This window comes from Parasteatoda tepidariorum, chromosome 9 (genome assembly GCF_043381705.1).
Source record: "Parasteatoda tepidariorum isolate YZ-2023 chromosome 9, CAS_Ptep_4.0, whole genome shotgun sequence".
Taxonomy (NCBI): Eukaryota; Metazoa; Arthropoda; class Arachnida; order Araneae; family Theridiidae; genus Parasteatoda; species Parasteatoda tepidariorum.
Window position 1 is genome coordinate 32,607,729 of NC_092212.1, and position 23,477 is coordinate 32,631,205.

The following is a 23,477-nucleotide window of genomic DNA, read 5'->3' on the forward strand; positions in this document are numbered from 1 at the left end:
TTAAAAAAATTCGAAGGAAAAAAAGGAAATCTTCGAAAAATTAGGGACCAGCGCCATTGAAGGAAAAGCAATTGCTTGTGCAATAGTTATGTGTTCAGATAAATGCCGTTGGTTTCAAGAGGACAGAGCTACTGTCCGCTATATGAGTCAACTATGTCTTTTCTTAAAGAGTTTCTTGGTAACGTCCTGATTTCTACCACTTTTCCTCCACAAAATCTGTACTTGTCACTTTTAGACTATCTTCAAACGGAGATATTTAAAAAATATTGGGTATGCAGAATGCCTAACATTTAATGGCAGAACTGAGGGCTAAAATTGAACAAGTGATTAAAAATTTCCCCCCACAAATGTTGATTCATGTTTTTGAAAATCTTATTAAATTTTCTTAATTTGTCAATTGACAGATTACAGAAATTTAACATTTCTAGTAATATATGTTCAATTGACATTGCTTTCCTTCTTGGTTTAAGTTTTGCTTTTCTGGATTGTATTTTATTTCAGATATGTAGTATTTTAATAAGTGTTAACAAAGATTTTAAATTTACATAATCTTGAAAAGGATAAGCTTATCCCACCTGCTTATGTAGATTTAAAATTATTATTGAAGTCAGTGCATTTTGAAATGCAATTATCAGCAACAGCAAATAAATTTCAACTACACATTAATAATTATGTAATTAATTTATAATAGCAACCACTGAGACGTCTTTGTTTGCATTATGTTTTCAAATATCTCTGTATATTTCAGAACATAACTATAAATAGATGGTCTATTTGTGGGATTATATTTAATAAAAAATATATAAAAATTAAATTATTTAAAAAAATTGTAACTAGCATTTTATTTAAATTTAAACAGTAAACAAATGATTATTATATAATTATTAATATTATATATAATTATTATAAATTTATTATATTTCTGATAAATCTTAAAAATACGGTTGAACACTGAAAAAGTTCCTAGAATGAAGAATAATATCCCCCTGAATATGTTTCCCAAGACTTGAGATCATACGGTTATGTGATACTTATATCCTGTATAGGGATATGATAAGTGTAAGTACTTACACCGGTATTTCTTTCTTTCCTTAAATTTGAATGCATTTAATGTACATTTGCTAGAAAATGAAGTAAGTTCAATTCAATTACTTGAATTGAACTTACTTAAAGCTCAGTTTTAACCGCACACAAAAAGAGAGAAACAAATGAACAATTCAACATTTATTTCTTAAAAAATATATCAATACCACATAATAATAATAAAAAGTACAACATAAGAATTGTAGCTGGAATGAAATATTACAATTACATTAAATTGAATGGGAGGTAAGGACTTAAAAGCGCTTAGTTGACATATATATATATATTTATACTTTTAATTATCTGACATAATTAGGACAGGGTAATGTCAGAAAACTTAACTTATCGAACAACCTGGATGCATTTAGAAAGGGCCATATTTAATAAAACTTAGTATGTGTTGAAATTATTTAAATATAATTTTTACATTGTATCAATATTTTTCTAGAAGTTGATATTTTAAATATAAAGTTCGACCTCATTTTTTTAATAACTATAGGAATCTTTAGATAGGTTTATGTTGTGTCAATTAACTGTACATGTCACATGGTCAGAAGTACAGCAAATCTAAACAAAGGAGTTACATAGACGTAACACTATCCCTTCAATAAAAGAAACATTACAGTTGATTTCTTCAAATTCCAAGGAGGGATATTTTTATTTATTGAAATTATTTTTCACAAAACTTTACTGAAATGTACGTAAGAATTTTAAAATAATTATAATAATATGAATATTCATTTCTTAATAATATGAATTATCAAAAATTAATTTCTTTCAAACATTATGATGATGAAGCAATCGTTAATTGCTAACTCTCGATATGAAACAATTTTTATTAATGTATACAGATATGGTATAGTAAACATCTTTACAGAATACACAATGAAGAACAAAAAGCAGTAAACGAATATGTAACTAAAGACCAATAAAAATGACTTCTAAAATAATAATTATTAAAGACTCATAAAAATATTGCATATTAATTGAAATGATGTAGGTGATGGGAAGATAGCATGGATAACTTTTATAAATTAGTCAAAACAGTTTACAAATCATTTTATCATATATAATATTTTTTTCATTATTAAATTTTAATTTTTAGCTTCATTTTGAAAGGTACACAAGCTAAGTTGGAGTGATATTTTATTGATCGATCTTTCTTTTTAAAGAAAAAGTTGTTCTATCCATGATATGAGACTAGTGTGGATAAGTCTTAATTTATTATCACTTATTTATAAGTCTTAATTTATTATCACTTGTTTTTTAACAAGAAAAATCAAATAAAATTAATTCCAAGCCAAAAAGTACATTCTTAAATAAATATTCATAACGATGTAGATTTTTATTAATGCTAGACCACATAAATAATTTTTTACATTTAAGAAATGAACTTCAATTCAACTATGTAAAAATCTGTTTCGGAAACTAACTACTACATTAGAAATCTATTTTTAATATTTATTTAGTAGGAAAAAATATTACATCTTAAATAATTCAAAACAAGTAGTATTATAACAATTTAATAATAAAATGTCAACTAAGAGACAGTCACATTAATCATATGAACAAGTCATTAAGCAAATTTTGGAAGAACATAATTTGCTATTAACTTGCATAAAGAAATCATAAAATTTAACAGGCAATGAACATTTTCTATAAAAAAAGAACTTGAAATACATTAAAGTATTAGTTTATATTAAAATTTTCATGGTATCAAAATAAATAAAATTTAGAAATTAAAAGCCTAATCATTTTAGGCACTAAAAGAGTAAAATTTTTAAAAAAATTAATTGGTTGCTTAACAAAATTAATCTTAGTTACATAACAAATTAATACTTTAATAAGTGAAGTGATGATTATTAACCTACATTACTAGAGAAAGCTTTATGTGGATACAACACCATGCCCACATCTATGTGTCATGTTTGTTTATTAACAGAAAAAAAAATGCAATTTAAAGGTGACAATTTAAATTCACAATGAGTATAGTTATTCACAACATAATATCATTTAAAATAAGGAATAATATTTGTTGTAACTGAGAATTAGTAGGAGAAAAATCAAATTAAGAAATTCTTTCTTCAACGATAAAAACATTGTTTTCGCATTCACTCTCGAATTAACTACGTTGCCAAGCAACATCACATGAAAGTGTAACACAGTTTTGTGAATATATTAAAATTCTTAGAGATATTTTGACTGATAAACTAAATGACAAAATTATTCCAGATGTTCACATTAAACTCCTTTCACCTACAAAAAACAGAATATTAAGGACCATCTCAAGCTGCCAGATTCTTTAAAAAAAAAAAAAAAAAAAAAAAAAAAAAAAAAAAAAACACAAAACTAAGAATGAAATTATTATAACTTTAAATACATAATTTTTAGATTTTGCTTAATTTTTCGGTACTTTTCAATTAGCTGGGCGCAAATGTCGCCAATTCTGAACCAAACGCGAGTCAAGTCGCCAAGCGAACCGAATGACAAAACAGTCAATGGAATAAAAGTCGAAACTATAAACAAATATTAATGAACTAAGATGGAAGAAAGAAAGAAATTTAGATGGAAGTAAGAAATTAAAACGTGTTTTGTTATGAATGAATTTAGAGAATAGAGCACGTGGCCTCAAACCAACATTCCCCTAATGGTTGTAAGAAATTTGGCGGAAATCTACATTATTTGGCAATTTTTTGCTTGCGCCCGGCTAACGGTAAAGTACCAATTCTCCCCTTAGGTAGCACAATATAAATAGTCTTATCCCAGAAAATAAGAAACAAAAATTACTTTAATTAATACCACAGTGTACAAGAATAAGTTTCACAAACAGTATTTATACATATTTACAAACTTATGATCTAAAACCACAGAATATCAATTAAAATATTTACAAGTTTAACAAATATGATATTTGGCAGATACTTGACTAAAAAGCTAACACCGGGAGATTCACTAAGTTTAAATATCGCTATAAGGAATAAATACAATCGCTGACTAGGAATTTTGGTTTAAATATAACCTTGAAAGTCTTGCAGGTATATTTTTCTGAATTCAAACTACATTATTTAGGGTATCAAATTAATAGTTTGAACTGAAATTGTAATACTATTCAAATCCTGTAATTATCACATATACATCTGTGCCAATTACACTCAATTTAGCTTAAGAAAATGCACAGTTTGTATTACATTTACCATTTCCACTTTTCAACAGAGTCTTTCTTTCAGTGATAAATGACTTGAAAAGGAAATAATCAGTGATGAGAATAAGTGCATTCTCACCAGAATGCACATCTCTTATTAAAATATAAATATTTAAACATTGGAAAGATTTAAAAGATACTTATAATTTAGAACTCCTAAATTAATATATTTTTGACACTTTAAAAATAATTTGTAAAAGAAAAAAAAAAAAATTTTTTTTTTCAGTGTACTAGTTCTCATCACTGAAAATAAGAAAATATAGACACATATTGAATTGAAATATACATTCATACATAAAAATTCACATTAAACAAGATATTTTGTTATGATCACCTGAAGAAAGGAACAATAAATAAATAAAAGTAGAATTTGTTTTAAACCTGAAGCAAACAAAAAAAATTGCTTAGAAAAAAATATTTAAAATGATGAAACACACTAATTTCATATTATTTACCTTTAGACCAATATAAATTTATTATTAAAAAATTAAAGTATGAAATAATGCATCATCTAATGTCCATTTGTTGAACTTAAGTGGTCTAAATATGTTAGAAGCGCAAGTCAATAAACTAGAAATTGTGGTTTAATAAAGCTTTACTCTAAATAATCATAAAGCTTAAAGCTAAATAATCGACAATATCTAAACATACAAATATTTTTTAAACACAGAATTTCAGGTTTCAGAAAGACGGAATTTTTTACTTCCTTGAGGTAACAAATCCAAGCAGAAACAGAAAAGTATATTTTTTCTTTTATATCCAAGCAAAAACTTAGAGCAACTTTATGCGGAAAAAAAAGGTAAGACTACTCATTATATGAAACATCTAATATTACTGAACAGCATAGTTGTCAAAAACAAAATTAAATTCAAATTTCTTAAAAAAAATTCAAAATATATTTTAAAAATTAGTTACATGACTGAGAATAGTGGAATACAATCAAACTTCCAAGCACCAAAGGTGCAAATTAATAGAAATGTAAAATACCTATTCGTTTTTCTCTTTTAAATGTTTTTTTTTCCTCACGATTATTAGTCAAGATTAAAAATTTAAGATAATGAATGTCATAATAATAAAACTTGATAGATGAAGTTTTATTTTAATAGATGATCTTTTATTACCTTTTCAAATTTTTGCAAAAAAACTAAAAAGGAATTTTTTATTTTTAATAAAATTTGTTAGAATTTACTTACTTATTAGAATTTTGCTTACTTAAAATTTTTCAACTTTGTAACGTTTTGTTGATCAGCGAATAAAAATGCAACGATCAACCTCAACTGAAGTTTCTTCTCAAATACTTAACAGGACTTTGTTCACCATAGAGGTTTAGTTTATACTACTTCCAGTAGTTGCGCAATACTCATCAGGGGCAGAACAGTCACAATGTGCATTATCAGCAGGGAATTATTACATATCTTTCTACAATATTAGTTGCAAGTACGCAATTTGTACATATTAGTACGCAATTTGTGTATATATATGGCAAGATATATATTGTACGCAATATACATATGGCCAAGAACTCTTTTCTTGATTATATTAGAAACCATAAAAACAATTTATGAGGATTTTCAAATATATTCAATATTGAGTCGCACATTCTATTTTTTAAATTAACAATTACTTTATTTGATTATGAAAAAAAAGAGTAATTTTAATTTAAAATTATAATTAGTCAAACTATAAATTAATAAAGCTATTGGTGGTATTTTTAAGACTTAAATAAAAGTTATTTATAAAAGTATATTCAGCAAAACATTAACAGGATCAAACAAAACATTAAATTATTGATCATACTGAATTTATAATGATATGCAAAGAATTTAGCAAACTAAGGAAACTTAATAAATTTATATTATTAGTGTGAATTAGTGAACAGCCTCTATTAAATTTTTATTAAAATTTGTTCAGTGTTTCTTTAATAAAACCATTAAAAAAAAGTTAGTAATTTTGGAATGCAAATACAATAAGTTTTGCAGTTAAACATTTTTGTCAGAAGTAAATTATTATATGATATTTAACAAATCTGAGATAATAGAATTTTTTTTACTTTAATTGTTTTTAAAACAAATCATTAAGAGATGTATTAAAGTTCTTTGGAATGACAATTCTGAATTAACATGAGATTTTTTACTGCATTTGCTATATGTTAAAACAATGAAAAACTTTCCCCTTTATGGTTTTTTTTTAAAAACTTCGTCTTTAAGTAATATTAAGTTTTTCAATAAAATAACTTAAGAGCACTGAAAATTTTACAAGTAATCAAGTACAATAAAAAGTTTAAAAATATTATGTAAGTGAACAGTTCTTTAGGCTCAAAATCTCAATTAATTATTATCTTTATTGAATTTAATTAATAAAAGACAGATGGAAATTTTAAGGCAATGAAATTTGTGATTGTTGCCTGCTCAAGACCCACATTAAAATAGGTTATTAATGAATGATCCCCAAGTCAAGTTCAAAGATTATGGTACTGATCTATAAATAGAATAGCACAAGAAGGCTATTGGCTTGTGAGTGACAAAGATGACGGTGCTGCAACAATGTTGAAATTAACAAGATAAATAAAATTTTATTTTGGTATTAGGGGAAAAAATTTGGCAATGTTAAGTTTTATCCTCATGATCAGACAATAATTTTTTGAAATTTTTCGGTTTGTTTTTAAAGGGCAGAAAACGAAGTCTGAAATCGAGAATCTCTTGCAAAATGCAGTTGAGTTACACATGAAAGTGCAAGAATTCTTCCCACTAAATCCAACTCAATGTAAGAACATGTGGATCTGCAATTATTTCATCAAATGTAAAATGAATGACGCTTTCATACACTATGGATCGTTGGTACACCAAAATGAATTGTGGTTTTATAAATTTAAAAAATGATGAAGCAAACAATTTGAAAACCACAATTTTTGCATGATTGGTGGCAAAAATCGACATGGTAAAGAAAAAGGGAAAATTAAGCAATCTTTAAAGACAACCTATGAAAAAAAGCCCCTCTAAAGCCTTCTTAAAAACAAAAAACAGTACCTTTAAGCACTTTTTAAAAACGCTATGTATCCTGTTTACTGTTTCTGAGAAGCAACTTACAATTGTCTGTTTGCTGATGCCAAGTTCACTATCTACAATATTTGTCTAGATAAATGTCTGAACCTGCAAATAAAGTTTCTTGTTTTTCTATGATCTCCTGAGCAGTCATATGCGTGAGCCAGACATGTTGCATCACAACTTTCTAAGTGTTCAGACAGACTTTTAGAATTACAATTTTTAACTTTTATTCTCTATCAACGGAAGCTTGATTGAAACCATTAAAATTAAATAGAAAACAAAATGAACTTAAAATGGAATGGCAATGTATGTTTTGAAATGAAAAAATATCAATTAAACATATTTAAAAGCAAAATGATATTTGAAATAGATCAAAGGTAATATAAACTGCACAATGCGACTCATATACCAACATCTACATCTTCTTCCGAACTCATATGAGAATTGTTATCAGCAGCATTAGTTCTTAAAGGATTACTAGAATACATTTTGGGGTTGGGATGAATGCTTAACTGAGGGTCGGTAAAGTTAAACACATTATGCATTGAAGGTTCAATGCACACAGTGTGAATTTTATGAAAATAAGATGATTCGATTGGCAATGCTTTTGATGGTTCAATTCCAGGCTCATTCAGCCTGCTTTCCTGCAGATCAGTATCTTTTTGAATAAATCTTTCCATTTCTGAAACATTATTGGCGGAACTAAGGAAGGTGAACTTAGAGTTTGATTTTGAGTCGGAGGAGTTTAATTTTTGAAACGGGAGACTCGAATCGCTGACTAAACTATTTTCACTCACTTCACTGTCTCTTCTGCATACTCTCTCAAAATCATTTTCGTTCTCACTATGATTGATTAGAGTGAAATTGTTTGTTTTAGGCGCATCATCACAGTTAGGACTTGTATGGTCATGGTTTCCATTATTCGCAACCGCCTCTTTCTGTTCAGTACTCTGATCTGACTTCTTTTTTCTTTTGGCTGTTATGGCATCAGGAGATTTATCTTCAGAATGCTGTTTACGTTCTCGCTGCTTTTCATTTTTCCACCAGTTCTTTAGTGTGGACAAAATAATTTTAGGCCTGTAAAAAGAAACTTTTTTAGTAAATACACAATTAGAGATGCAAAGTGCACAAGTGAATCAATTTTAATTTCATCCTGATTACATGATTTTACTTTTTAGAATAACATCAAGTATAGGGCAAAATTAAGAAATTTTGCTGCTGGCTAGAGGTCAGTCGTAACAGTTTTAAGAGTAGTTACCTTTCTGAAATTTGAAAATTTTCCATGATTAAGAAAACTATTGATGTTAATATTGTAAGGTATTTCTAAAATGAAGAAAATCTTAAGTAGCATGCATGAAATAAAGTAATTTTCAGAATATTATAAAATTTTTATAGTAACTCCATATGTATTGAAAAAAATAAATGCACATGGGGGCAATTTTGACAGAAAAAAAAATGGTGATCGGGAAAGGATAGAAGGACAATTAATTTTAAATATCTATTTTTTATATTTAGCTGCCCTGTGGCAAATGGTGATCTTTAATTTTGCCCTATAGTATCAGGTGCATAACAAAATGTAGAGAACATAGGATCAGCAAATTTTAAAATAATTTAATTTTCTAATACTTTAGTTCAAATATTAATGGATAGGGTCGCAACTTTGTTGTTGCATGAATTTCCTTGAATCATTAATTTTGTCTTATTAAAGTCTGTAAACAGGGTTCCCACTCAATTTCAAGAAAAAAATTCCCTAACTTTTCCAGGTAAATCAGGAAAATTCCAATGAAAATCAAAACCATATTTTATATTTACCTTGCAATTTTTCATCAGACAACTTTGATTTTTTGATTGTAATGTCAAACATTAGATTTTGTGAGCAAAGAAATATCAATGAATAAGAATAGAAGCATGGAAGTTTCACTAAAATGCAAAATTTTTCCAACAGATAATTGTTATAGATGCCAGAATCATTTAACTTGAATCTCAATATCTGATTAATGTTACTGATAATTCTTGAGACTGGTTATTTTCCAGGTATAATGTAGGAGTTTTCCAGTTTTTTTCTTTTTTTTTTTAAAATTTTAATTTTTACCTGGCTATTTCCTGCATTTTAGAGGCAAAATAAAATGTTTTGACAAGTCCAGGTTTTCCCAGTTCTAAATTAAAACATAGAACAGCCCTAATGATTTAAAAATTATTAAATCCTCGTTTGATTATTTAATCATAATTTATACAGTCAATTATGACTTTAATTCTTCTGTATAATGCACAACTAACTAAGCAATTTAACATAACTAAGCAATTAATTTTCTCTTTTATAGCAGAATCATAAAAGTGATTCACTGTATTCAAGCCCTTTATGCATCGATTTAGGTGAAGACTGTATAAACAGTACCTATAAATTATTAATAAGTAATACACTAAAAATTATCTTAGTAACTCTTACATAGCATTTATAACTTTTAAAGTCTAAAAACAATACATTTTTATCTGTACAGTCAAGGGGAACAATTATTTTATAGAAACGCTACTGATAGAACAGGTGCTAATTGGTACACTCTTTGGATAAACTTTTTCTGGGTCGTAGAAATGTTTATTTTTTAATATATAAGATTTGATTTTCGAAGTTTTAAAAAAAAATTACTTTATCTAACATAAAAAATCATAAATTCAAACATATGTATATCAGAACTATTAGTTAGGCTTTTAAGCTTTTAATTTTTTTTATTCACTGAATTTTGAGCAATGTTTCTGGCAATACTATTTTATTATTTTTACCTGATATATTTTTCAAAAACCATAAAAAGTTGTAAGTTATGTAATAGTAAAAATGAATAAAAGATATATAAAGGCATGAAATACCTGTTATTTGTAAATTTTCATATAATTTTGTAATGCTTAAAAAAAATAATTAGGTTCCCCCCTTTTTATTATTTTTGCTGATTTTAATCCTTCGATTTAATTTGTTAACTCTCAGGTTGAAATAACTAAATTTTTAAAAATGTAATATAATTTTATAAATACCTCTCTTGTTGTCTAACAGGTCCTTGATTTAAAATATCTACATACATTTGAAGTGTGCGTCTAGAGGGATTACGGCAACTGCGGAACCAATCTCTCATGGTAGGAAGCTCTTTAGTAGGATGAAATGTGAGACGTCCATCTGTTGGTCGGTCACTAGGAACTATTTCTGGAGCAGTGCCCTCTGTTAAAAATGTATTATTATTAACATTATTATTATTATTAACATTATCAATGTGAAATTATTATTATTATTAACATTATCAATGTGAAAGTATTATTATTAACATTATCAACCCTTATTATTATTAACATTATCAATGTGAAAAGTATTAAATTTAAAAAAAAAGATTGATTAATTTGATAATTAAAAATTGCATAAGTTTTGACCAGAACAATATTTTGTTAATGAATATTTATTAAGAACAATGTGCTTCAGAGAGAACAAGCTTTCCTTCATCAGATAGTTAAAAATGACAATAACTTTGTCATAAAATCAATTGCAAACCATTGTCTTTCTCTCCAATTTACTTTGCATTATCAATATTCAGATGCACAATCAATATTAAACGGCATCTATTATGAAAAAGTACATTAAATAAAAAGTAACAAGCAAATAGAATCATAATATCAAATTGTAATAAAAATTGAAACTGCTGGAAGCAGAATGCGTAAAATTACACCAAAGCTGTCATATCACACAAGCCTTCTTCTCCTGACGTACCACCAAAAATATTGCTTATTTAAAATACACAAAAGGGTTAATCTTTTCATTGACTCATTCAGAGTAAGGTTTTTGTATTAGAAACCTTGTAAAACTTGTTGTTCAAAGTCACATTTATTAACTATACATCTATTCATTCATTTATTCCAGGAGAAAAAAACTACAAGAATGGAAATAAATTTTTTTTTTCAATTTCAATTTAGAAAGACTAAGATAGCATTTGGTATTTTAGAAACAATAAAAATAGAACTATGCAATTTTTACAGCAAAAACCTTACATTATTGCCTAAATCTTTGGGTAGAACTGCTTTTTATAAGGTAAAATTAACATACAAGGAAAGCACACAAGTTTTATAAATTATGCACATTCAAGGAATATTGAGGGTTTTCTTAAATAAATGTTATTGCCTTGTAGATTTAACAAAGTAATCTATTGTTCACTCTGTTAGAATAGTGATAAAATTACAAAGAATAATATTTTGTAGCAAACTGAGTGAAATGATTTCATATTTTGTAAATATATATATATTAAGTTATTAAGTACTAATATTAATATTATCTATCATTATAAACTTAACAAAAAGCTCATATACTGTCTTCGTTTGGAAAACAATATAAAAGCAGTTAACTATATAAAAGAGCCATGTTTAATTTGATAATAAATTAAGATGATGAAATTACCTGGAGTTTGTTTCCTGTAGTTTAAATACCAAGTTCCAAACTCTTGACATTTCTCTTTTCCTATTTTCCCCAAATATCGGTTGTTAATAATATTTGATAGCATTGGCTAAAATAATATGTACAAGTTATTTGTTAATCATTGTTATTGAACATTCACATTTCAATTATAAAACATTACACAAGTACATTGAAATAGATACATATTGCTTTAGGTAACTTATGAAAAAGTTCAGTTTGTATAATATCAAAATTGTTTGCAACTTATTAAACAGTTCTCCAAAATTTAAAAAAAAAGTTTTTTCCCTAACTTTGTTTTATTGCATTTAACATTAATGCTAAATTTATAGTTGTAACAAATCATAGGCAGATATGCATAATACATACAAACGTTGTTTGCAAAAAATTGTCATTCTCTTGGAAAATTTTATAGTATACTCATTATATATTAAAAAGAGTTGAAATAGTATTTGACTGTTAGGCATCGAAGAATAAATTAGCAATTTTGATTTTTATACAAATATTTATAAAATATTTGCATTGGAATTTTCTGATCGACTTAGATTTAAGATATAGAAAGCAAAGGAAACCAAACATAAGGTAAAAGATGGCAAGTTAATAGCTAGTTTTATTGTTAAAAAACTGCTAAATTTAAAGAAATACGTGCTGGGATAATAATCCATATAAAATTTTAAAAAATATGCTGGGATAATGATCCATATAAAATTTTAAAAAAAAAATGATTAATTTTCAAAATTTTTTTGCTAAAATTCGGTTGACGAAAGGGTTGAAATTAGAAAAGTTAATAAATTGCTAGCAGATTTCTTAAATTAAATTTTTTTTTTTTTTTTAAATTTTGAGTTCACAGAGAGTTTTTTATTTTATCAAAGTCTGATCATAAGTTACCTGATACATGAAATTCAGTAGTATAGTGTATCTGTGAATTTTTTTGAAGTATATTGTTTTTTAAAGCAAAATAACAATTTGTGACAAATCTCTTATCATTCAAAGCTTTCAAAACCCTTTTTAAAAAATACCTTTTGAATAATAATGATATTCGTAAGACTATTCATACATTGCCTAATAAAGTGTGCAACTAAATAACCCTAAAAAAAATATAAAAAGTATATCTGGTATGCCTAAATAAATTTCCTTTAATGAATATTTATATTCTTAAATTTTTATTAATGTGCACAAAAGATGCTTGGACATGCTAACTTTTTACTGGGGAAAGTATTTTGAATAATTTTTATGCACAGGATGCTCAGTAAGGCATGTAAAAGTCTTGGGAGTTTTTAAACTTTGATGCAAATTATGTTAACTATTATCCAAATAATGTTATGTAAAAACATTTATAATTTTTTTTAAAAATAATAACTCAGTACATTTTTAAAACACAATTTATAGTTATACTTGTTTTAGTATCTGTTTTAATGTATATTTCAAATAGAAACCTAAACAAAAGAATTTAAAAATATACCCACCTGAGAAAGAGGGCAGAGTTTTGCAAGTTTACTTTGAGACATTTCACGTAAAAGTTCAAGAACAGCATTTCTTACAGTTACATCTTTCCATTCTTGGGGATTATCTGGGACACTAAACAAAGAAAATAGTTACAATTTCAGATGAAAATTTATAGTTATACATAGAGGTTAATTATAACAAGTGCTTTGACAGAATATATTTAATACAAGAGAAAAATATAAATATTTTAGTCAATATTTTATTAGTCAAATAGAACAAGTAAGCGAGTGGCGAAAAAACTTAATATAAAAGTTCACTTGTTCATTGAAGGGGAAAATTAAAGTGCACAAAATGTAAGTGTATTTCTTTGGCAAGAATCCCTAATTCCGATATCTTTGCCTTTTCCTCTTTAATCGCTGGAAGAAGCTCAAGAGTTCTGTTTTACACTAACTTACACACCAAATTGTGATGGGAGACCTATATCGTGGTCAATATTTTAATTGAATAATTTGCCTATAGTTTTTTGATAAATGGTTAAATCAAAGAACAATTAACTGGCTTTTAAACTATCTCTAAAATAATTTGTTAAATGGAAAATTTCTTGATATACTATATTTTGTTATTATTACACTACCAAACTCAAATAATTAATAATACACTTTTATTATAAAATTTATTAAATAATCTGCTACTCAGTAAATTTCTCTTAACTTACTTGTGTGCTTAATAACATAGATTAAATGTATTATTAAAAATTTGAATGATTTTTTTTTGACATAAAACTAAAAAATAATATTTCATAAGTGTAGCAAATATAATAATTTCTGTAAATAGTAATAGACTCCCTATAAGGCCCCAGTGCCTCACATTTGTCCAAAAACTTGCCAATGCTTCCTATGTTGGGAACTTATGTTTAGAGTAGGGAAGGTCAGTGACCTTTTGCATGATTACAAATATTGCTTCTATTTTTTGTGATATTACTGGGAAGACATTTCTTTCTTTTAGATCATTGCTTAAGCCCAATATTACAAATTAAAAGCACAGGGAATAAATATAATTTGCATAAAAATTGACATAGAATAAAAATTTACCTAAAATAGGTTGAAGGTGTGCAAAAGGTCACCCCTACAAGTCACTAATCCATATAACATGCATTTAACTGACTCCTAAAATTTGGTATTAAACAATGCTAAAACTTTAAATAAAATCACACCTATACAAGCGGATGTGAAGTGATGCCATAGTTGTTAAATCACCAAGAATATCTGCTACAGTTGCGTCTGGGTTTTCTGTTACTTGGTCAAAGGCAAGAGGTTTCCACTTCTTTATTTGAATGGAACCTTAAAAGAAATAAAGCATGAAAGTTACATTATTACATATTTGCACCACTGATCAACAATTACAGTTCCCCTTGACAATTACTCAGTTTTAGGCAAAGATAACAATTTTTAAGAATAGACAAAACTGCTTCAGGGGGGAAAAATCTTACTATTTTACTTTCATCACTCAAATTAACCATTACACTTTAACTTTTCCAGTAATTTACGATTTTAATTTTAATGCATGTAAATAATTATACTTTATAATTTATTCTTAATTTTTCTGACGATAAATCATCCAATCCTGTCTCACACTTAGTTTATGCATTCCAATGAATTATTATCAAAAACAAATTAATTCCATATAAATGAACTTGATAGAAATTAAATTAACAATTGGTTTTAGCAGTTAAAGAGTTAAGCATTTGGGCAAAATTGTTTAAAAATTTTGCTTCTGCACACTATTTTTCATGCAGAAAACTCTGCAGTTGCAAGTTAAAAACAAATTGGGACAAACAATCAAAGGAATGAGATATAAATTAGGGATACACAGCTCACAACTTGTGGATCAAATACATACATCAAATAGTTGTTGTGGGCTCTCCTTTCATCTTTTAGATGAAAATTTACAAAAAAATGACAGATTTTACTGCAACAGAAGAACAGTTATTAGAGGATGATCAAAATGTTGATAAAAATGACCATGGAAATTTTTGTTTTAAACCAAACAAAAGATATTTTTTCCTTGCTCTTCCCAGATATTCTGTAATAGAGAATCTAATGTACCATGTTTAATGCAAAGCTGACAAATTTTAGTTATTCTGAGAAATAGCAGATATATTCATATAAATATTCACGAAAGTTTGAAGGTTAAACCTAGAAATAGTATAGTCTTACCCTTAGCTCCAACAATTTGTGACCCAGAATAACCTAGTTTTCCTAATGCTGTCCTGACCAAGTCACTGAATAAAGTTTCACAAGGAACAATGGCATAACTGTCAAGCTCAACATACTGACCACATGCTTGAGGTCCAGGGTTTTGTTCAATGATACAATGAACTGGCAAACTTTTACCTAAAAATAAATTTCAAGATAAAATTTTAATTAAATAATTTGCTTTACATTATATTTAATTACCTAGATTGAAAATGGATTTTTTTCATAGCAAAAGCAACGCTTGTGTGAAAACTTAAACATTATTTGTATCAGGAATGAAACTCCCATGTGTTTCTTTCGAGCATGGAATATATTCAACATGACTAGTGAAGGATACATTTTAAAATCAGATAATGAAGGTACATTTAACAATATAAATGTAAAAATCAAATGAAAATTTGAAAATTACAATCAAAAGAGAAATTTTTAAAAAGTAAGTATTCGGCCTAAAATTTGGCCGAATATTCAGTATTCGGCCCCATCACTATTTGTTACATCACTACTTATTACTAAAAACTCACAATATGAGACAAAAAATCTGGCAACTTACTTTAGTAAAAAAAATCAAAACGTAACCCAAACTAAAAAAGGAAAATTAAACAAACAAAAGGAAAAAAGATGACTTAGATGCTGTGGGATAGCAGAACTTGCACTTATTAAGAAAGATAACTTTCTGAAAAGCTTGAATTATATCATAAATCATTTATTATTATTTTTTTAGCATATAGTCTTCTTAATAATCAGGATTAATGTAAAAGTCAGACTATCCAGAGTAGAAATAGCTAAATATGATAAAATAAAAGGAGTTTTTGTAATTTCTTTATAAAAAATATTAACATTTAACAAAAGAAAAAATATATAAAAAACATAATTCAAATCAGGTTAATTTAATAATGTAACTTATGCAATGAAAGAACTTCAATTAGCAAAAATTAAATAAATTATTGTTTACCTTTTAAAGTAACCACAAGTAATAAAGGAATTTTTTTTAAAAAAATACAATTTAATCCATGTGGCAATTAAGTGAAAAGGACTTATCTATAGCAGCTACGGACTAATTAAGTTTGAGCCTACCAGTGACTAAACTACTAATTAAAATTTAAAATTTTCAGGTCTAATATAGTATGGCTAATTTAGTATGATTATATCGCTTCATATTGGTTCTAAGAAAACTCAAAACCTATAATTGTTTGTAAATTATTTCCTACAGACTGACATTAGAAACAGAGAGAAAAAAAATTATTACAAGATATTTCTATTGTTCAATGTTTACTGTTTTGTCCAAAATGGCTTTATCGGATTCATGTTACACTGTAGGAAATTGTTAATAAACAAATGTTTGTCTTTAGAATTTTTTTCTTCATCTGTACAACATAACGTTAACAAGGTATTAATTTGTAATAAACTAATGATGTTTTAGAACTTTTTATCCTATCTCAAGTTGCTTCTGGTATAAAATATGAACTCCTTAAGTTTTCCACCAGACGGCTCTGTAGTGAGTAGGGTCTCATTCATTTGTTCATAACTAATGCACTATATTTAGATGCTTCTTTTATAACAATAGCTGCAGTCACTTGAAAGTTAACAGGGTGGTTCCAGACTTTAGAGGGTCTCCAGGGTTGCAAAAAACCCACCTACTCAGTAAAACCCACCAGGAACATATTGGGAGGGTTGAACAACTTCAGGAGGGTTTTACTGGGTAAAACCCACCCCAAAGTGGGTTTTTCTAAGATAGATTTCTTTTTTATCCTCTGTTATATTAAAGAGCTATTCTATTGAAATATATATGTAGTATATATATGTATATCTATGTAAAAAAAATTAACCTATGGTGAAAAAACTAACTATATTGGAGACTGGAGAGTCACCTTGCTGGCTAGATTTGACTGTATGGTTATTGATTAGTCAGTGCCTTTGATTCACTTTCTATGCAAATAAAAAATCTTCCTCAAATATTTTTTAAGACTAAAATATAAACAAAAAGTAATCCTGTGTTAAAATAAGTTTCAAATATGTGATGTATGTGAGAACATATAACATTTTGTATCGTGATGTCAGAAGAAACTCTTTTCAAACTTTTGCATTAATTATTAATTACCTATATGTTAAGTCAATTTATGAAATTAAACTTAATTACTAATATTAAAATAGGCTTTTTTAAAAAAAGGTACTTATCCCTGCCCTCTCCTTTGAAAAAAACTCCATTAAAACATGAAAAACCCAGAAAAGCACAAAAGAACCCAGAAAAGCCCACCCAGGTTGGGTTTTTCAAGAAAAACCTGGGGTTTTTGCAACCCTGAGGGTCTCCCATAAAAAATAGTTAGCAGAAAAGTTTAAAAAATAGTTAATTTAATCAACAGGAAATAAATCCAGTTTAAAATTAAATTGGTGAAATGAATTACACATGAATATATAAATATTTGTTTAGAAATGCTCAAAAATAAGATAAATTTAATACCATGAGTTTCAATAACTTTAATTTTAATATCAGCATTAGATGGAGAGTAGATAAGAGATTCAGGTGGACTTTGGCATCTAGAATTTTGCTTGTCTTCATTAATTACAATGCAGTCATCTTTCGGAATGTCTTGAGCTGTTGATGAAGGTGGTGGTAACGGTTGTGCTAGATTTGGAGGAGGTTGTGGTAGTGGTTGTGCTAGATTTGAAGGTGGTTGTGGTAGCGGTTGTGCTAGATTTGAACTTGGTTGTGGTGGTGGCTGTGCTTGATTTGAAGATGTGGAATTATTGTTAGGACCATTAATTAATCCCTAGAAGATTATATCTCATTATTATACAGAATTTGTTATTAAATTGTTGTGACTTATTTAGTACTATTTAAATAGTTATGATAATAACAAATGGAAGTGCTGTAAATCTAAACTAGTGTTTAACATAAATTCTCTAGAATTATTAAAATAAAAAACAGAGCATGCAGATAACATTTTCCAAAAAAAAAGAAGAAAAAAAAAAAGAAAGAAAGAATATTTTGGTGCAGTTAAAGATGAAAAATACCAAAATTAAAGAATTGCTAAGATATGGAGAAAACATTATTTATATTCCACAAAACAAAGCATCCTTGCAGAATACAGTTTTCTATTTTATAGAATCATGCAATAAAAGTTTATAAGAAACAAAAATGAAAGAAAAATATGAAATTATGAGATGATAAAAAAAAAATGTACATAAATTTTTTTAGAAGTACATAAGTATTCTAAACTATTTTTGCATCATGAGATCATATAACAGCAAAATATTTAATACTTGAAGTAGCCGTTTAAGAAACACGGTTCTTTAAATATATATATATATATATAGCACAATGAAAACAAAAAGGATAAAAATAAAAGATAGAAGAAAAAAAACAAAGAAAATTATGTTTTATTTACTGTGTATAAGATGTAAGTATATAGAACTCAAGAGTAAAAAAATATATAGAAAATAATAGAAAGATTAATGAAAAGAGAAGAAAAAAAATTATTAAAATAAAATATTTTTAAAAATATTAAAAACAAATCTTTTATTTAAAAAAAAAATTAAAAATTTGGAAAACTAAATAATGAATGAAAAGATATAATTTCTTCATCAGCTCACACGATTATATTCACAAAAAGAAGTGTTTTCTAATATTGTACCAATATAGCCAAAGATAAATATATTTATAAAATAGTGTGAGGATCACTAAAAAAATTGAAATGAAAATAGAACACATTAAGTAAAAAATATAAACAAAATAAGTAAGCACATTAAGTAAGAAAAATTTTTTTTATCAAGAAAAAAACAGAAAATAAAATGTAAAGGAAATAGAAAACAAAACAAAATATATTAAGCGAGTAGTGAATTCAAAAGATCTTACACATACCAGAATCCTTCAAGAATGATAAAAAATATTTTCGTAATAAGATTGTCAGATTATAAAATATGAAAACAGAAGTGCAAATAGAGGTTAGAAGCGTAAATAGAGAGATCTTTTATAGCCCTTTTTTACTGTAATTCTGAAGCGCATTAAGTTTGTCAATTACCAGGGTTGGCAGGTTTTTGACATGTGACAGTTTTTGACAGTTTAAACCATAGTTTTCTGTTATTTTACCTTAATTTTAATTAAAAAATATTTTAAAACCTGCTGATTACATGTAGTATAATTAAATTTCAATATAATGCATGGCAACTGTTGGTAGTTTTGAAGTTTATATATTTTCTTGGCAAACTTCAGTTTTTGACATTTTTGACGGTTTAAACCAGTATTATACCCTTGTCATGTCAAAAACCACTTTTTGACGTCAAAACCCTGTCAATTACCTTGAATTGGCTCGAAAATGAAAGTGTACAAGGTAATAATATTATACTGAATAATTTAAAGTTTAAAATTAATAAGGTTGATATTTTAATAATACAATTTTAATGATTTTAGAAATTTAACATTTATTTAAAAATAAAACATAATTTGCCTGTTTTGCACAAATTTTTAGCTACGGAGTTGCCCGAATTGGATTTGCACATGGCAAAAATATAAATTAACAAAGAAGTTCTTTTTATAAAATTTATTAATAATAACATACAATGAACTCAATGATTTTAAACAGAACTTAACTACATTAGTTGGGTATCCATTGCTTTTTTTAATCAAATTTTGAAAGAGTTTGTCTATTTGAATAAATAAACATTATTACATATCCTTTTAATTCTATCCATTTATTTAAAAATGGTAGTATATAAATAAATGTCTTTAGAAACATTAGAATTTTAAATAATTAGTTTATTTATATTAAAAATCTTTTCTTTTATTGTATAAATCAACAAACCAAATATTTTCTTTTTTTTTTAATACCTTACTCCAAAAAATAAAAATTTATATTATCAATACGATTACGAAGCCAGATTAATTCATCAGGGACCCTGATATATACATATATATCACATACCTATAGCATACTTCACTTGAAATGATAACCTTTAAACTCAAAATATAAATATTTTATAAAATGAAATTTTAAAACTTCTTGTGTACATTAAAATACAGAAAGTTCCATAGCACCTATTTTTTTTTTTATAGAATACAACCACAAGTTTAACTTGTTTTAAACATTGAACCAAAAATTTAATTTAATATAAAGCTTTGATTCCCTTTTGATTATTTCAAATTACAGTAAAGGATATTAATATTTTAACAAATATTCGTAGTAGAAGTAATGTCTTTGATTATTTCTAATATTACCGACTCAGCAGCTTCCGTCAGTGGTGTATGCGTATTAGCAACAACCCATGCTTCGGCAAAACTTTCCATAACAGAATGAAAATCCATTTTCTTATGCATCGATGACAAGTTTAAAAGACCAACTCACATACCATATTAGATGTAAAAATATCTCAATGAACAATAAAAGAAAATAGACCAAGCAATCTTTCACTTCCACTGTAAATGAAGCTTTATTATCAATCAAATTAACAAAATAATAAGCTCACAATAAACAATATAGAATTTTTCGCAACCAAATAAACAAAAACGAATCCTGATGTTTTTAGAAAAACTTTAGAAAAACTGCACGGAAATTCAGTTCAATGCGTTTAAATATTGTCAAAAGTAACTATAGGATTTATTAAGTTAACGAACGATAATCGATTTAAACTTTTAAGTGTTAAATATTAGCTTTTACAAGCCTATCTCACAATTTATTGCCAGATGCAAACAAGACATAAAAAACAGTTAAAAAATAATATCCGTAAGTAAATGAGTATTTGAAGATGATATACTTTTATGTTGGCAACAGAAACAACTTATTTCTTCTGCTTCGCTGTCGAATTTGTTAAACATCGAAACAATACTTATATGTTTATTGTATTTGTTAATTACTTTAAAAAAATACAGAAAAATGAAGTGTCTTCTAAAACCTATTTCTCTTTTTTCTTTTCTCATTATATTAAAAATGACAATTGCATATGAAATCAACGAAAAGGTAGGAGTATACCAATTTTAAAATTTCGAAAAAAAATTACCAAAAAAAAATAATTGATTTTTGGTTATTTTTTGTTCATTTATTTTTACACATACCATTAACTACGTGCCTCTAAGTAAAACATTTTAGTATGATGTATGTCAGCTACATTAAATACGCAAGTAAATTTATTATAATATTAAGAGTTTCACTTCAGCATGAAAACAGAAATATTTTATTATTACGATTACAGAGGCAAATGTAAAACTGTCGCCGATAAGTGTGTTTTCAGCATTCCTCCATTTCAGTAAATTTCTGGAGTTGATTTGCTGAAGATTATGTATTTTATCTAACTGACATTCTCAATCATTAATTTGATGTGTAATATTTACTTTGAAGCTTAAAATGTCAATTAGCTTTGAAAGTTTGAAATTGTCTTTGAACATTGACTTGATTAACTTTGAAATATCAATTTATTAAAGTTTTATAACTAAGTTTCCTTTTTTATAGCTTCTTTTTTTATTGATTTATCGTTATTTTCTTTTATTTCTGTGAAATACAAGAGGAATGTCATTTGAAGAAAACGTAATCAGTCATTTGTTAAGTTTGATTCCCTTTACATTTTATCTATTTGGTGTAGTGTTGTGCAGCCATTCTTTCGGAAAGGGCTGTGGAGTTTTTATTTCTTTATGCTTTTGGAGGCAACAATGAATTTAGTTATTTATAGGTATAGGTTACTACTAACAAAATTAATACATTAATCCTTAGTACAATTCAATTTTATGAAGACAATATAAATTTTTTATTTGAAAAAATTTTGGAATTAAGCATTTTTTGAAGCTTTGCACACTTTTTCTTCTTTAATAAAATTTAATTATAACATCTTTATTTCTTTACTAAGAATTTATTTCATTTTTTTTTTCAATAATCAGAATTTTATAATCTTTAGGGAGAACCTGGATATCTCACGATATTTTAAATTTACTTCAAGAATCTGAGAAAATTAGAATTTTTGCTAATAACCTTAAAATTAAAACAATTTTCTTTTTGAAGCTTTTTTACTTCAAATCATCAATAAAAATTTATTTACTGTAATGTTTGAATCATATTTTACGATGCATTTGTAACTTTAATGAAGATTTTATTAAGTTTAGGAAAGATAAAGTAAGTTTTTTTACCAAGGTTTGCTGGTGGCAATGATAAAATCTTTATCGAAAATGTTCCAGTTCCAAATTACTTAAATCCAAAAGTTTGATTTGTAGGTGTATTAAGATAATACTGTAAAATGGAACCATAACTATGTAAGAATGTTAATGTTTTTGTTTTGATATTGTTGTATAGGATTTTTAATTTTATATGCTTTAAAAATTTTATCTGTGTTTTTCTCCTCCACTATTATTATTTTCATGTTTTTTTTTTTTAACTAATACTTCTGCAATTTCAGGCAAAATTCAGGAAACTTTTCTTTCAAATTAAGTATGAATGCTGTGACAATACATAGATTACGTACATTTTTAACTTTTGAAGGTTTTCTTGAATTACATTTATTTTGAAACTGATTTTGTTGATGAAAAAATTCTTTAAAGAAAATCAAAATATCCAAAAACTTCAATCTTTTGATACCTTCAATCAATTCCTCTATTTTGTGGAATTAAGTTATATATATATATATATGTAACATAAAAAGCTTCAATTAATATTTTTATGTTAGTTTCTTTTATAAAACTTCATCCTAATTAATTATTCTAATCGAAATACTTTCTCACACTTTTAAAAGCCACATCCTGTTCTTAAATCTATTTTTGGCTCAAGTATGCATTTAATTAAAAGCAGGACATATTTCCCTTTGCTCTGTGTGGGAAACATTCGATCTATTTCATAAACCAATAGCAACTACTAAGATTTCCCTCTTTCCCTAAATTAAGACATTTTACGGATTTTACTTTGCAAGATTTTCCCTAACATATAACCAAGGAGCGCAACTTTTCATGTGCACTTTTACTCATTCTCATGACTGCTCTTGTCTAATAATTAATAAATAAATTTTGTACCCTCCTTCCCGACCTATGACCTGTT

General features: G+C 26.5%; 2 protein-coding genes across 3 annotated transcripts in view; one reads left to right on the top strand and one right to left on the bottom strand.

Moving 5' to 3' along the window:
• Nucleotides 1-5,273: 5,273 nt before the first annotated feature.
• On the bottom strand, nucleotides 5,274-21,156 carry LOC107441355 (uncharacterized). The gene is made up of 8 exons (XM_016054582.4): nucleotides 20,684-21,156; nucleotides 17,930-18,239; nucleotides 15,433-15,609; nucleotides 14,430-14,556; nucleotides 13,237-13,348; nucleotides 11,756-11,861; nucleotides 10,354-10,534; nucleotides 5,274-8,406 (listed from the first exon to the last, which is right to left on the bottom strand). The coding sequence occupies exons 1-8, from the start codon at nucleotides 20,780-20,782 to the stop codon at nucleotides 7,731-7,733; spliced, it is 1,788 nt and encodes a 595-aa protein (XP_015910068.1). The 5' UTR covers nucleotides 20,783-21,156; the 3' UTR covers nucleotides 5,274-7,730.
• Nucleotides 21,157-21,229: 73 nt separating this feature from the next.
• The window catches only part of LOC107441353 (transmembrane 9 superfamily member 1), a 39,651-nt gene continuing 37,403 nt past the window's right edge, over nucleotides 21,230-23,477 (top strand). For both annotated transcript variants that reach the window (XM_043040593.2, XM_016054578.4), the window contains exon 1: nucleotides 21,230-21,422. In XM_043040593.2, the coding sequence (XP_042896527.1) occupies nucleotides 21,339-21,422 (84 nt within the window). In that variant the 5' untranslated portion in view covers nucleotides 21,230-21,338. The remainder of the gene's footprint in view (nucleotides 21,423-23,477) is intronic.

Excerpts from the sequence above, each read along its gene's own strand:
- LOC107441355 (XM_016054582.4), bottom strand. The coding sequence starts at position 20,782 with ATGCATAAGAAAATGGATTTTCATTCTGTTATGGAAAGTTTTGCCGAA. Across the intron at positions 11,862-13,236 it reads AACTCTGCCCTCTTTCTCAG|CCAATGCTATCAAATATTAT; the intron begins GTGGGTATATTT and ends ATATTATTTTAG. Across the intron at positions 10,535-11,755 it reads CTACAGGAAACAAACTCCAG|AGGGCACTGCTCCAGAAATA; the intron begins GTAATTTCATCA and ends CATTTTTAACAG.